Genomic DNA, 13,919 nt, shown 5'->3' on the forward strand with positions numbered 1-13,919 from the left:
AACTTAATCTGTAGTTTATAGATCAGGTTGGTCTGGAACTAAAAGAGATCCACCTAAATTCTGGCCTCTGTCTTCTGAGTGCTGGGATTAAAGAAGTGTGCCACCATGGTCAGCCCTCAAGAACATCTTTCTTTCTTCATGGTGGTGGGAGCAGTATAAGGGCCCTGAGTTGTAACCAGAGTTGCTTCTCTCTCTCCACCATGCGGATCCTGGGGGTCAAGCTGAAGCCAGGCTTGGTGATGTAAGCACCTTCACCTGCTGAGCAAGCTAGCAGGCCCAAGCTGCCACTTCTAATCGGGACACACACTTATTTCAACGACTACACATTGAAATCCTCCCTTTTCTTCTCTGAGTTTTCGTATGTTGTATGATCCTCAAGAGTGAGCTTTCTAGGGACTACCAACTACGTCATGGCACACGTGACCACAACAAAGCTTAGTTATTATGCTGATTAGCCCTAGTCAGCATCAGAAAGTCACCAAGTGTCCCATGCTTAATCTAACAGGAGTTAGAGCAGGCCTTTAAAGCTCCTTGCAGCTTTATCTATACACAAATATAGCTCAGTTAAATTTTCAAGATATTTACCCAATTGTGCTCAACATCAAATCTAACTTTTAATTAATTTGAACTTATTTTAAATTTTCAGGAAAGTTTCAGGAATGGGTGGAGGGGAAGCCTTTTACAACTCTCTTCCAGATTTCCAAATAGTCTTTTCTAGCATTTGTCCTATCATTCTGTCTCACGTCTATGCACACATACTCTCTGCCACAACATGATACTTCAATACCAATCTCCCCCAAATAAGACACCCCTTAGAACCACCACAAAGACCAGAGACAACACAGTACCAGAGACTCCATTCCAACGCACCCTACGGCCTACATCTCCTTTTCCTAACATAAGAAGGTGGGCAAAAGCAAGTTTTAGTTGTGGTTTATATTTTTTTGTTGTTTTGCTTTTGGTTTTTGAGACAGGCTCTCAATTTTCTAGTCCAGGGTAACGGAAACTCTGTGGAGTAAAACTTCAGTAAGAAAAATAAGGAATATTCATCAGAAAGTTTATTCTAAGAAAAAAAAACAAGTATCAAAAATGATTAACAAAAACTTGGTTATTTATATATTTTCACATTCTTTTCTGAGTTTGTATGTAAGTCGCCTAAAATGGAATTAAAAAACAAAACAACAAAAACCACAGGAGAATCAGAACTCAGCTCAGACTACAGAATGAAAATAGAAACATTTCCTGAGACATTTCACTTTCTAGTCTATAAATACCATTCCACTTGTCCCTGCAATCCTAATGAGTCTGCGCTCTTCTACATTTAGTCAACCGTGGAGCACCCAGCTCCCACAATACCCCACACCCTGCTGAGCAGCCCCATGCCCTGTCAGCCTGTGCAGGGTGCTCTGCAATGTTTACACTACGACAACACTAGCTGACAGTGCCTTTTATGGTGTCCCCATCTTTAAATGTAACTATACCTTGTTAACACAGGAAGCTGAATAAACAAGCTAATGGGAGATTAGCAAACATATTCAACATCTTCTATCTGACCATAGTAACTGCTGAAAGCCAGCCGAAGTTACCAGATCCATCAAAATCTTGTATGATGATTGTATGGTCCTAACAAGTTCTGACAGATATATAGACAAATGTTTATGATCACGATTAAAAGAGAGCCCAGCTTCCAAAGACACCACTAAAAGCCACAATACAGTACCTTGCATAAGGCAAAATAACCAGTCCTAAGTTTATTAATTAAAAATAATCTGTTTTCCGGGTAGCCTCCCTGGTGATGTGAGTAGCTGACAATTCATCCTTGTTTCATGTCTAGTATCCCGCTATGAGTGAGTACATACCATGTTTGTCTTTCTGAGTCTGGGTTACCTCACTCAGGATGATTTTTTCTAGATCCATCCATTTGTCTGCAAACCTCATGATGCCAGGGAGGCTACCCGGAAAACAGGACCCCAAGAAAGACACAGGGATCGCCCAATGACAGAGAAATGGAATGAGATCTACATGAACAGCCTGGACATGAGTGGGGGTAATGAAAGGCGAGGGTCGAGGGAAAGAGAGCTTGGGGGAGCGGGAGATCCCAGCTGGATCAACAACAGAGAGGGAGAACAAGGAATAGGAGACCATGGTAAATGAAGACCACATGAGAACAGGAAGAAGCAAAGTGCTAGAGAGGCCCACAGAAATCCACAAAGATACCCACACAACAGACTGCCGGCAATGGTCGAGAGACAGCCCGAACTGACCTACTCTGGTGATGGGATGGCCAAACACCCTAATTGTTGTGCTAGAAACCTCATCCAACTACTGAGGGATCTGGATGCAGAGATCCATGACTAGGCCCTGGGTGGATCTCTGGGAGTCCAATCAACGAGAATGAGGAGGGTTTATATGAGTGAGAATTGTTGAGACCAAGGTTGGATAAAGCACAGGGACAAATAGCCAAATGAATGGAAACACATGAACTATGAACCAATGGCTGAGGGGTCCACACTGGATCAGGCCCTCCGAATGGGTGAGACAGTTGATTGGCTTGATCTGTTTGGGAGGCATCCAGGCAGTGGGACCAGATCTTGTGCTCATTGCATGAGTTGGCTGTTTGAAACCTGGGGCCTATGCAGGATTGTTTGGCTTGGCCTGGGAGGAGGGGACTAGACCTACCTGGACTGAGTCTACCAGGTTGACCTCAGTCTGTGGGGAAGGCTTTGCCCTGGAGGAGATGGGAATAGGGGGGGGGGGGGCGTTGGGGGGAAGGTGAGGGGGACGGGAGGGGGGAGAACAAGGGAATCCGTGACCGATATGTAGAACTGAATTGTATTGCAAAATAAATTAAAATAAATTTAAAAAAAAAAAATAATCTGAAAAGCTTAGGTTTAATTTAAAAATAACTTTAAACAGCACATTTATTGGATGGTGCTATAGTTTACAGGATAAAAGTAACCTTGATAAGCAGTAATTTAAACTAAAATTCCACTACATGATGACAAATACTAATTATATGCATTAAAATTATAAAGCACTCTGAAATATAGTTGTACCCATCCTAAAATACCCAAACGAGGCTGCTGACTAAAGCGAAGTCTGGACTGATTTAGAAATATTCAAACCACACAGAAGGAAGCAATGTCCCAAGTATGCATTAGCACACGTGAGGACTGTGAGCCTTGCACACGGTGCTTCAGACCCCTGACACAGAGAATGACACAGGTCAATGTCAGTCTCCTGGTGACGACGGCCAGAGCCACAGAGAGGAGAGAATCACCACGGGAATCTGTTGGCAAGGATGTATTTGTTGTCTTGTTTTAAACGTATTTGTTTTCTTTTCTTTTCTTTTCTTTTTTACAAGACATATACTGTTAATGGTCAGAACTCAGTAAGGGTTTGTTTGGTTTACTTTTTTTGAGACAAGGTCTCATTATATAGTCTAGGCTGGCCTTGAACTTATGGCAATCCTCCTGCCTCAGCCTTCAGTGTGATGGAATTACAGATATAAGCCATCCAGTCAAATCAGCTTCTCTTATGTGTGTGTGGGCAGCTTGCCAGTGTTACACCACTGAGGAACAGAACTCGGCACCTCCCTGCTGAGGTTTCCCAGCACCACTAACTGCCCATAGCCCTAGAGAGGGTGGGGCCTCAAGAGATCCTCTCTCACCCACGGCGGAAGTAAGCTATTTTTAATCTAAGAAATTGTATTCAAAGGAAATATTTAATCAAAGTCAGACTATCAATTCCCAGATAGTTGGCATTTACTGTATCTCTACATTTTCGTTTCACGTCCACCATGAGGGACAGGAGCATATGCTGAGAGCAAGAGATTTTTTTCTTTATTCAAACTGCACTGACAACTTGAGAAAGAATGAATACCAAAAGAAGAGTCAAAGCACCTGCCTGGACTCAGTCTACCAGGTTGATCTCAGTCCGCGGGGGAGGCTTTGTCCTGGAGGAGGTGGGAATGGGGGATGGGCTGGGGGGAAGTGAGGGGGGCGGGAGGGGGGAGAACAAGGGAATCCGTGGCTGATATGTAGAACTGAATTGTATTGCAAAATAAAAATAAAAATAAAAAAAGAAGAGTCGAAGCAAAGGTAAACCCATCAAAGCAGGGCCGGCAGCTTAGACCTATTGATCAAGCTCTTCTGAGGCTGAAACAGAACGAATACACACACACACACACACACACACACACACACACACACACACACGACATGAAAGCAGGGGGACCTGCTGGGAAGTAGGGTTCGGTAGACAGGGATAATGAGAGCATAATGGGGGAGAATATCATCAGAGTCATTATGTATAGGTATGAAATTGTGAAAGAACATATGAACTTGAAAAGTGTAAAATTCCAAACCCTAGAATTCGGGGCAACCCTAAGTGACATAGCAAAGTCCCCTTAATTAAAGATGAGAGTTATAAAATTCATTAGAAAGTGCAAAATTTAAGTTTCTACTTTAAATCAATCTAAGTCCCAGGTGCATCAAATAAGAGACGAGAAATTTCTACGAGGTCTATCCTGACGTGCAGAGGAAGAGGGGATTTATATACTTTGATTCTTCAATAAATTTTGTCTGTATGTATCTGAAATTTTATTTTTAAAAAGTAGTGGATCTATCTCTCTCCACACACATAGATGACAAAGCTGTAAACAGTATCAACCACTACTGATTCAGACCGCAACAGCTGCAACAGCTGGAACAGCTGCAACAGCTGGAACACCTCGCTATCCGCAACACTGGTCACACATGAAAACAAAACCTGTCCTACACCACAAAACCCTTCAGCTCTAACAGGTGCTTAAACGCCTCAGGTGAGAAACAATCCCTCCACTAGCGCCTCCACGCCTGGCTTCAGGGGTGACCTCACAGCTGAGGATTATGTACGATCCACAGCCAAACCACAGAAATAGACCCACTGCTTTTTAAAAATGAAATTTCAAATATATACAGACAAAATTTATTAAAGAAACAAAATATGTAAATGGAAATGGTCATACAAAATGCAAAATGTGGAAGTGATTAGGAAACAAGACAATCTGGTAACAATAATTTGGTTTCTACATTTCAGCCTATATATTTAAACAAAACAACCGCCAATCTGGTCTTATGAAAAATGGATGATTCCGGGTTTGTACAAAGAAAAATACAAGGCAAAACTAAAACACTTCATAGTACAGGAAAATAAAATGCTCAAAAAATAACAGAGAAAGGTAGTGGTGGTGCACACCTTTACTCCCAGCACTCAGAAGGCAGAGGCAGGGGGATCTCGGTGAGTTCAAGGCCAGTATGGTCTACAGAGTGAGTTCCAGGACAGCCAGGGCTACAGAGTGAAACCCTGTCTCAATAAATGAATAAAGGAAGGAGGGAGAGAGGGAGGGAAAGGAAGGAAAAAATTGAAAGATGTCAAGAAGCAGACAGAAAAGCTCCCAGTAGTCAGATCTAGAACAACCCGAGAAACAAAACAAAGTATCAGAGTAGAACATAAGACAGAGAATACAGTAGGATGTACAAATCCATTTAAGTATAAAAATCCGAAATAATGAATGAAGGGAAGGGGTAAAAGATGACTTTCTCACAGCAGAATTCCAAATAAGTTTAGGAGGAGTGATGGAGCTGGTCATCATTTGACAACCACAACAGTAACAACCATTGTGCAAAATTCATTAGTTGATGGGAGAATGTCTTTTTGTATGCTGTGAAAATGTTGCTCTGATTGGTTGATAAAGCTGTTTGGCCAATGGTGAGGCAGAACAGGGTTAGGTGGGACATTCTAACTAGAGAGGAGGAAGGAGAAAGGCAGAACAGAGGAGATGGTGCCAGCCACCCCATGAGAAGCAAGATGTAAAGATACCTGTAAGCCACGAGCCACATGGCACAGTATAGATTTATAGAAATAAGTTAATTTAAGATGTAAGGTCTAGCTGGTAAAAAGCCTGAGCCAGTAGGCCATACAGTTTGTAATTAATACAAGCCTCTGTGTGTTCATTTGGGTCTGAGCGGCTGTGGGCACAGGAAAACTTTCAGTACAATTAGTGGATACTAAAATCAGTGGATTGAAGAAAAGGTACGTGTGTGTTTCAAGGTGTCTGCCTAGTGTTATGCACTTGAATTACAAAAGAGAAAATACTAACCCTGGTGGAGAGAACAGCGGGCGCCAGCTTAGGAAGCGGATCAAAGCCACCACCAGTACTGAACAACCAGGGAGGACAGTCAAGAGGGCGTCACTTCACAATGTGACACTAATGCCATAGGGCACATGTGAACTTCATTCTGCAGAAACGTAAATTGGGTCTTAAATGAGGACATTCCACAGAGTGAGTGCATTCTGCAACATCAACACCATGAAGCATTGAGTCTGAGGAGCAGTTGCAGATTAAAGCATACCACAAGACATACCCATTAAAGGCAAAATTTGACCCACATTGGGATCTGAAAAGAACACACTAAAAGCCTGAAAACGCTGGAGATGACGTACTGCACTAGTCACTTCAATAATTTATACTCAGGCAATGTAAGAAGAATACATGCCCAACTTGAGGGAAAACTTGGGCTACTAACAGTGAGCGAATCATATCTGCAATCAGTCTCAAATGTCGATGTAATAAAAAGCTATTGGGCTAATCTGTTACCAGCTGAAGAACTTCAGTAAGGACATACAGTAATTTCTATTACCATCATTGAGCCCTTTTCACTAAGTAGGAAATGTCTGGAAAGGAGCATTCATTTAAAAACTCGTAGTTTTTACCAATCAGATATACAGAATTTTGTAAAAGATGGCCAATATCTACTGCTGGCAGTGAACACCAGCACAGGACTGAAGTAAAGCAAGGACATTTTTGGCAGGATAGTCTGGCAATTTAGCATGGTCTCTGACCTAGTAATCCATTTAAGAAATGCAGCCTAGGACTGGATGGACATTCACTCAGTGGGGATAGCACTTGCCAAACAGAGACAAGATCCAAACTAAGAAAGAAAGAGGGGAAAAGATGACTTCTATAAACACTAGAACAGCATAATCTATATGTGTATTGACATAAATACAGAGAGAAGGAAACAAGACAGTGGGAATTAAGAGGTAACTATCACATTTTTATAATACTGAACATGAGATTTTTATTTTAAAATCAATTTAAACAAAGGGAAAGAGACCTAAAATCCAGAGGTGAGTGAATCACTGGAGGGAAAGAGCCCAACAAAGACGGAAAAGCCAGTCACCTGGTTGCTGGGACCGTCCCCCAGAGCAGGCCAATGAGACCGCTAGGAAAGGATGGGCCCTAAAACAGGGTTGAGTGAAACATTCTAAAGCCATGTTCTCCAGGGCAGCAGCCACTGGACACAGTGAAACGGTACATCTGGTCCTGATTCGAAACACTACCCACAACTCAGGACGGGAATGGAGTGTGAGCTCTCTCAATGCTTTGATCTAAGTTATGCATCAAGGTGACCGTACTTTATAAATAATGAACTAAGTAAAGCACATTCATGTCACTTCTTTTTTGTTTACGGCGTCTACTAGAAAATGTGACTTGTATTTACATGTCTGCTGGACACTGCTGCTCTGAATGAATGCTTGACAAAATAGGCAATTCCACCACATCCAATCTTCTGTTTTGGGGTTGTATGGTTGTTGTCTTAAGACAGGGTCCTAAACCAGGCAGTGGTGGCACACACTTTTAATCCCAGCACTTGGGAGGCAGAGCCAGGTGGATCTCTGTGAGTTCGAGGCCAGCCTGGGCTACAGAGTGAGTTCCAGGAAAGGCGCAAAGCTACACAAAGAAACCCTGTCTCAAAAAAACAAAAATAAAAATAAGACAGGGTCCTGAGGTGTGGCTCAGGAATTTATCATTCACCTGCCATAGCCTTGAAGGTGCTGGGGTTCTGGGCCATGCCTACCTTCAAATCTGAGTCTATTAGGATCTACCAGTCACTTCAGAGAGATCATTGTAAAGACAAAGTTTGGCCCTTGTAAATGACAGCCAGTTCTCTACAACATAAAGTTTTGCTCTCTCAGTATTTAGAAGTAACTAAATACAGTACATACATGAAGAGTTTATTTCTTTTTTTCTTTTCTTTTTTGTTTTTGGGGTTTTTGTTTGTTTGTTTTTCAAGACAGGGTTTCTCTGTGTATATCTGGCAGTCCTGGAACTTGCTGTTAACTAGGCCTGCCTCTGCCCCCTGTGTGCTGGGATTAAAGGTGTGTGCCACCACCACCAAGCTAAGATTTTACTTTTCTACAGATGAGGCTCTGTACAAGTTCAAAGTCATTATTTTATACTATAGGGTAAAAAACAGAGGGAAAAAAAAGACACCTACCTCCCACCACAAAGGGCTTTTCTTTTGTAAAAGAATCAAGAAAAAACAGTCATATGAATTCAGAGGAGTATCATGAACAGAAAACTGGAAACAACCCAAATGACAGAGTACAATGGAAGATCATTTGGCATTATAAGGAAGCACCAGTACATGTGCCAGTATCAATCAACCTTGAAAACATCACGCCTTTTTGTGTGGAAAAAAGTCAATCAGAGCTGGGGTGTTTGGATCACCCTCTTGATGTGCACTTGAGAGGCAGAGACAGGGATCAGGAGTTTGACGGCAACCTGGGCTTCATGAGACACTATTCAAAAAGTACAGGGGCAGCGGGAGAAGTCAATCAAAACAGACCCTACATGGTTGGAATCCATTTACACAAAAGGTCCCAATAGTTCAAGTCTACACTAATAGATGGGAGGCAGAGGCAGGCAGATCTCTAATTCAAGGCCAGCCTGATCTACAGAGTGAGTTCCAGGGCAGCCAAGGCTACACAGAGAAACCCTGCCTCAAAATAACAAAAAAAAAAAACAAAAAAAAATTCCCAATGATGGCTAATAGACAGGTGTTTCTCTTTGGGAAGATGAAAATTTCCTCAAACCAATTCAGGTGACAGTACACAACTCCACAAATAAAATTTAAAACTGTTATTCAAAAGACAAGTAAAAACCCCACCACCCAAATACAAGGAGCTTCCTGTGGGTCTTACTGAGAGCACTCTGATGTCTTCCCTTTGTTCTGATAGTCCATTATACACTGAATAAGATGGTTGTTTTCATCCAGCATCTAAAATAAAACAGAAAAAGCTTATTGTAAATCAGTGCGCATCAAGTAAGATAAATGACCAAGAGGTCTGAAGACAGACGATATTTATGAATACTACATACTTAACAAATACAGTTTCCTCAAAGCCATCATTACAGATTGCAAAATCATCCAAGCGAACAGGGAAAACACCCTCTTCAATTATTTTGTGTTAATGTTTCTACCTGCTGCTACAAAAATATTTCAAAGTTCACAGTAATAAGAAATCATGAGATTGAGCCGGGCAGTGGTGGCGCACGCCTTTAATCCCAGCACTCGGGAGGCAGAGCCAGGCGGCTCTCTGTGAGTTCGAGGCCAGTCTGGGCTACCAAGTGAGTTCCAGGAAAAGGCGCAAAGCTACACAGAGAAACCCTGTCTCGAAAAACCAAAAAAAAAAAAAGAAATCATGAGATTGAACTAACTTAGTTAAAATATTTCACTACTGCTAAAATGTGTAAATACTTATAAAAATATGCTAGCCATGATTCATATACATAATTCTGCAGCAGCTGATTTTTGTAATTTGGATTTTTCTAGAAATGTCACATCTACATGGAAACTGAACCTACTGGGGTCTTCTGTTAATATACAGATTATACCTTGTGACACACACATAAAAATCTCTACTTTGTATATCTGGAATGATATCACATTTAATCAATTATGTTTAATACTCTATTTACCCTATTCCAATTACTCTCCTTGAAACCCAGAAGGGAAAATTGGTGTTTCTTTTGACCTGTTTTATTTAGCATTAGTGAGTGAGTGTGCTCTCTCTCCTTTCTCTCGCTCTCACGCTAGCACTCTAACACACACACACACACACACACACACACACACACACGTGCCAAAGTGCATGTGAGATTAGAGGATAACTCTGTGGCATAGTTCTCTCCTTGAACCCCACTGAACCATCCCCCAGGCCCCCCTTTTTTTTTAATATACAACATTTAATTGTCTGTGCTATCTGTAACTATAGTTTCAACTAGCTGAAAGTTAAGTCTCAATTGGTTTTGGAACATTCTAATGCTTTGTAGTATGAAGGAAAAAAAAAATCTGTCCTTACCCAGACTGAAACAAACACATGAATATGGATGCCCAGGAACTTGACATAACAAACAGGCTACCTTCTTTTCTAACTGTATAGATTTGCGACTCTCTAAAATAGCACATAACATAACGATAGTTATACATTTATAATATTTAATAAAATTTGAGTTTATAATATACAATTAGGTATCTCTCAGAATGCTTAAAAAACATAAGATACATAAATTATCATTTTATCGTCTGACAACAATCTAAGCAACCTTGGTTTTGAAGGCTAAATAATTCATGTATGACAATGGTACTAAACAAAGGGACCTATAGAAGACGGTTTAGTGCCAGCATGCTGTCCCTAGCACACCATCTGAGTTTGAAGGAGCTTAGATTAGGGTAATGCTGATCCCGAACCCACCTTTCGTGATTCAGTGAATGACCAGGCAACACAAAATAGCACATAACATAACGATAGTTATACATTTATAATATTTAATAAAATTTGAGTTTATAATATACAATTAGGTATCTCTCAGAATGCTTAAAAAACATAAGATACATAAATTATCATTTTATCGTCTGACAACAATCTAAGCAACCTTGGTTTTGAAGGCTAAATAATTCATGTATGACAATGGTACTAAACAAAGGGACCTATAGAAGACGGTTTAGTGCCAGCATGCTGTCCCTAGCACACCATCTGAGTTTGAAGGAGCTTAGATTAGGGTAATGCTGATCCCGAACCCACCTTTCGTGATTCAGTGAATGACCAGGCAACACCACCCAAACCACCATCTTCTCTAAGGTGTACTTCTTAAAAAGATCACTAGATAGATACCAAGAATATTCTTTCTGTTTGTTTGGTTTTGAGACAGGATTTCTCTTTATAACAGCTCTGGCAGTCTTGGAACTCACTATGTAGACCAGGCTGGCCTTAAATCTGGAGATTCATCTGCCTCCTGAGTGCCATCAATTCAATACTCAAACCAAGGAATGCATGGCACATTAAACAACCCCAACCATCTGTCTGTTTCCTGTCTAATACCAAGGTCTGACACTGTAAACAAAACTAAACTGGAATACACCTTAGGGGCTGGAGAGATGGCCCAAAGGACAAGAGCATTTAATGTTCTTGCTGAAGACCTGGGTTTGGTTCCCAGCACCCACACAATGCGACTCATAACTGGCTGTTAACTCCAATTCAAGGGAATCTAATGTTTCTTCTGACCTCCCCAGGCACTGCATGCACATGATACACACACACACACACACACACACACACACACACACACACACACACACACAAACTATAAAAAGATTTAATCCATTTTTCACTTCTCATCTGAGAATGAAAAATAACCAGTTAACATCTACTAGATCACTCACGATAAACAATTAAGACATAGAAGAAAGAACTCTACCGAGAAAAAGGAAAACGACAGACGTTTTCTAGAGTTCAAAAAGAAAGCGCGAATCCCTTCAGAAACATGCTTTCTGCACGTGTGTAAAGGAAGTTGTTCTCCAGGTTACCACTAGAGAAAGCAACTGCGTTTCCAGGCGCTGCCAGGCGGGTTTCTTCAAAGAAAATAAAGCAACAGTTGGGCAGATGTCAAACGCCACACTACAAAGACCCTGACAGTAAACAGAAACGGATGGCCATCAACCCACAGGTCTGCAAGGGTGCCCCGACTGGTACTACAAGTTGACTTTGTCTCCTCAACCTTGCTCCAAGGCAGGGGACAAGACAGAAACACTCAAGGCAAACTGCTCAACTTAGCAAGCGACTTTTCAAAGTCTACCACACCGAGATCTAGAAGAGTGCCTTGCTCTTAGACACAGGCTCGGAGGATAATAAAGAACCTTTGTGTCCCCAGTTGGCAGTCCCAGAGCGGCGACTGGGGTGGCACTCTCAGCTCCCAGCGCTTCTACCCTGACTTAATGCAAACCGCCCGCCCGTCGGTGGAGACGGCCGGAGACGGCCCACTCGGGCCGGCCGGCGAGGGGCAGGCTCGCCCTCCCGAACCCCAGCGCCTGCCCCGCGCTCAGGCGCATCGACCGGAGGCAGACGCGAGCGGATCCCCGGGTGCTCCTCTGGGGCAGCCCCGTGCCCACTGGCTCCTTCCTCGCCTGCCCCGAGCCTCTGCGGAAGGTTCCCAAGTTCTCCCGGGAGGGCCTCAACTCCGCGGAGTTTGCGGCGCAGCACTCCGGGCTCCGGCTTCCGCGAGTGGGGTCCCGGCGGGGCGGGGCGGGGCGACGCCGGAGTCCCGCGGGCCGCTCCTCTCCCGGCCCCGCGCCGCCCCGCCGAGCACACCGGGCCCGCGGGGAGGTCCGGCGGCGGTTGCCGGCGCTTTTGTGCGGGCAGAGCAGGCGCCAAAGGGCTCCGCCGGCTTCCCGGCGCCCGCCCCCACCACCGCCCGGCCGCTCCCCCCGCAACGCCACCCCGCCTCGGCGCGCGCTCGGGCGCCTCTCCGGGCTCACCTTCTGGATGGCGGCGGGCGTGATCTCCCCTTTGCCCCGCTGCCTCGGGGCCGCGAACGCCACAGACATGTTGCCACCGAGCCCGCGATCGGCGAGTCCGGAGCGCTCCGGGGGCCGCGGAGCTGGGGGCCCGACGCCCGCCTCCCGGGCAGGCCCACCTCGCCGCGCGCGGCGGGGGACGGTGCTCCGGGGCCGCGCGCATCGCCGGCCGAGTCGCGCCCTGCGCGGAGCGGCAGCTCCCAGCGAGGCGTCCGGAGAGCTGCTCGAGGCCGCTGAGGCTCGAGCCCCGCGCCCCGCCGGCGCCCGCCCGTCTGTCCCTGAAGGCTGTCCGGCCGCACCCCCGCGCCCGCGCGCCGATGGTAGCGCCTCGCCGGCCGCCTCCGCCCCGACGCTCAGGAAATGGTCCCGCCGCCGCGGGAGGGAGCGGCCCGGCCGCGCTGTCACAGGAAACGCGGGGCCCGCCCGCCAAACTGTCCCCAACTGCGCCCGCGACCCTCCGGGCAAGAGATGGCTGTCCTGAGTCGCCCGGGCCGCCGCTGAGAGGGAAAAAGGACAGCCGGGAGTCGGGAGCGTCTGCCGGGTCAGCACCGAGAACGCGGATTCGCTGGTTTAAATGGCTCCTGCGCTCCACGTGCGCACCTCGGAGTCGCTCGCACGCTCGCCAAGTTGAAAGGAACCGGACCGCAGCTTACCTAGGGATGGAGCCTTCCCACACTTGTGGATCACTTGATCTGACTTAGAGCCTTTGAAACGAAGCTATGAAAAGGCACCCTCTTTTCCAGTTAAATACTTAGTGCTTGTTAATTAGGCCCAAGCTGCCAGGCTTCAAGTCAGTGTGAGGGGAATAAAACCAACAGCTGCAAATTAATAAAGGAACACACTGCTGCGGATTAATTCTGCAAGCTTAGACTTCCCGAGCACAGAAAAGGAAGGTTAATATGCTGTGTTTCTCATTCAGCGATGCTCCAAAATTCGTGCCTAAATTACTAATAAAGTGAAAAACAAACGTATTTGTTAATGTTACAGATAAATTTCACAGGTCAGTTTAATTCACTCAGCGGTTCTGGGTGTCTGCCCTGCTGTGTGGAAGTACCGGTGGTAGAAATGAACAGCTGGACAGGAATCTCTCAAGGACATTATGCTGTTATAGGAAAGACAACAAAAACAAATACGCATATATGTAAAGTTTAACAATTAACAAGCAAGGACAGAACTACAGGGCTGTTGGTGTGACAAAGGTAGAAACGCCCTGTTATATTTAAAGAGATCTAAAGA

The 13,919-nt window shown here is 44.6% G+C and overlaps 1 protein-coding gene across 6 annotated transcripts in view; it reads right to left on the bottom strand.

The window, feature by feature from the left end:
* Positions 1 to 12,785, bottom strand: part of Ss18 (SS18 subunit of BAF chromatin remodeling complex) — a 67,079-nt gene extending 54,294 nt beyond the window's left edge. For 2 of the 6 annotated variants that reach the window (XM_052741584.1, XM_052741582.1), the window contains exons 1-2: positions 12,645 to 12,785; positions 9,031 to 9,107 (exon numbers count right to left, since the gene is read on the bottom strand). In XM_052741584.1, the coding sequence (XP_052597544.1) occupies positions 9,031 to 9,107; positions 12,645 to 12,713 (146 nt within the window). In that variant the 5' untranslated portion in view covers positions 12,714 to 12,785. Of the gene's footprint in view, positions 1 to 6,142; positions 6,246 to 9,030; positions 9,108 to 11,587; positions 12,373 to 12,644 lie in introns of those variants that run through there. The other 4 variants (XM_052741581.1, XM_052741579.1, XM_052741580.1 and 1 more) reach the window with 3 other exon arrangements.
* Between the last annotated feature and the right edge of the window lie 1,134 nt (positions 12,786 to 13,919).

The sequence above is a fragment of the Peromyscus californicus genome, unplaced genomic scaffold, assembly GCF_007827085.1.
Source record: "Peromyscus californicus insignis strain IS unplaced genomic scaffold, ASM782708v3 Scaffold_17__1_contigs__length_78620276, whole genome shotgun sequence".
Classification (NCBI taxonomy): domain Eukaryota; kingdom Metazoa; phylum Chordata; class Mammalia; order Rodentia; family Cricetidae; genus Peromyscus; species Peromyscus californicus.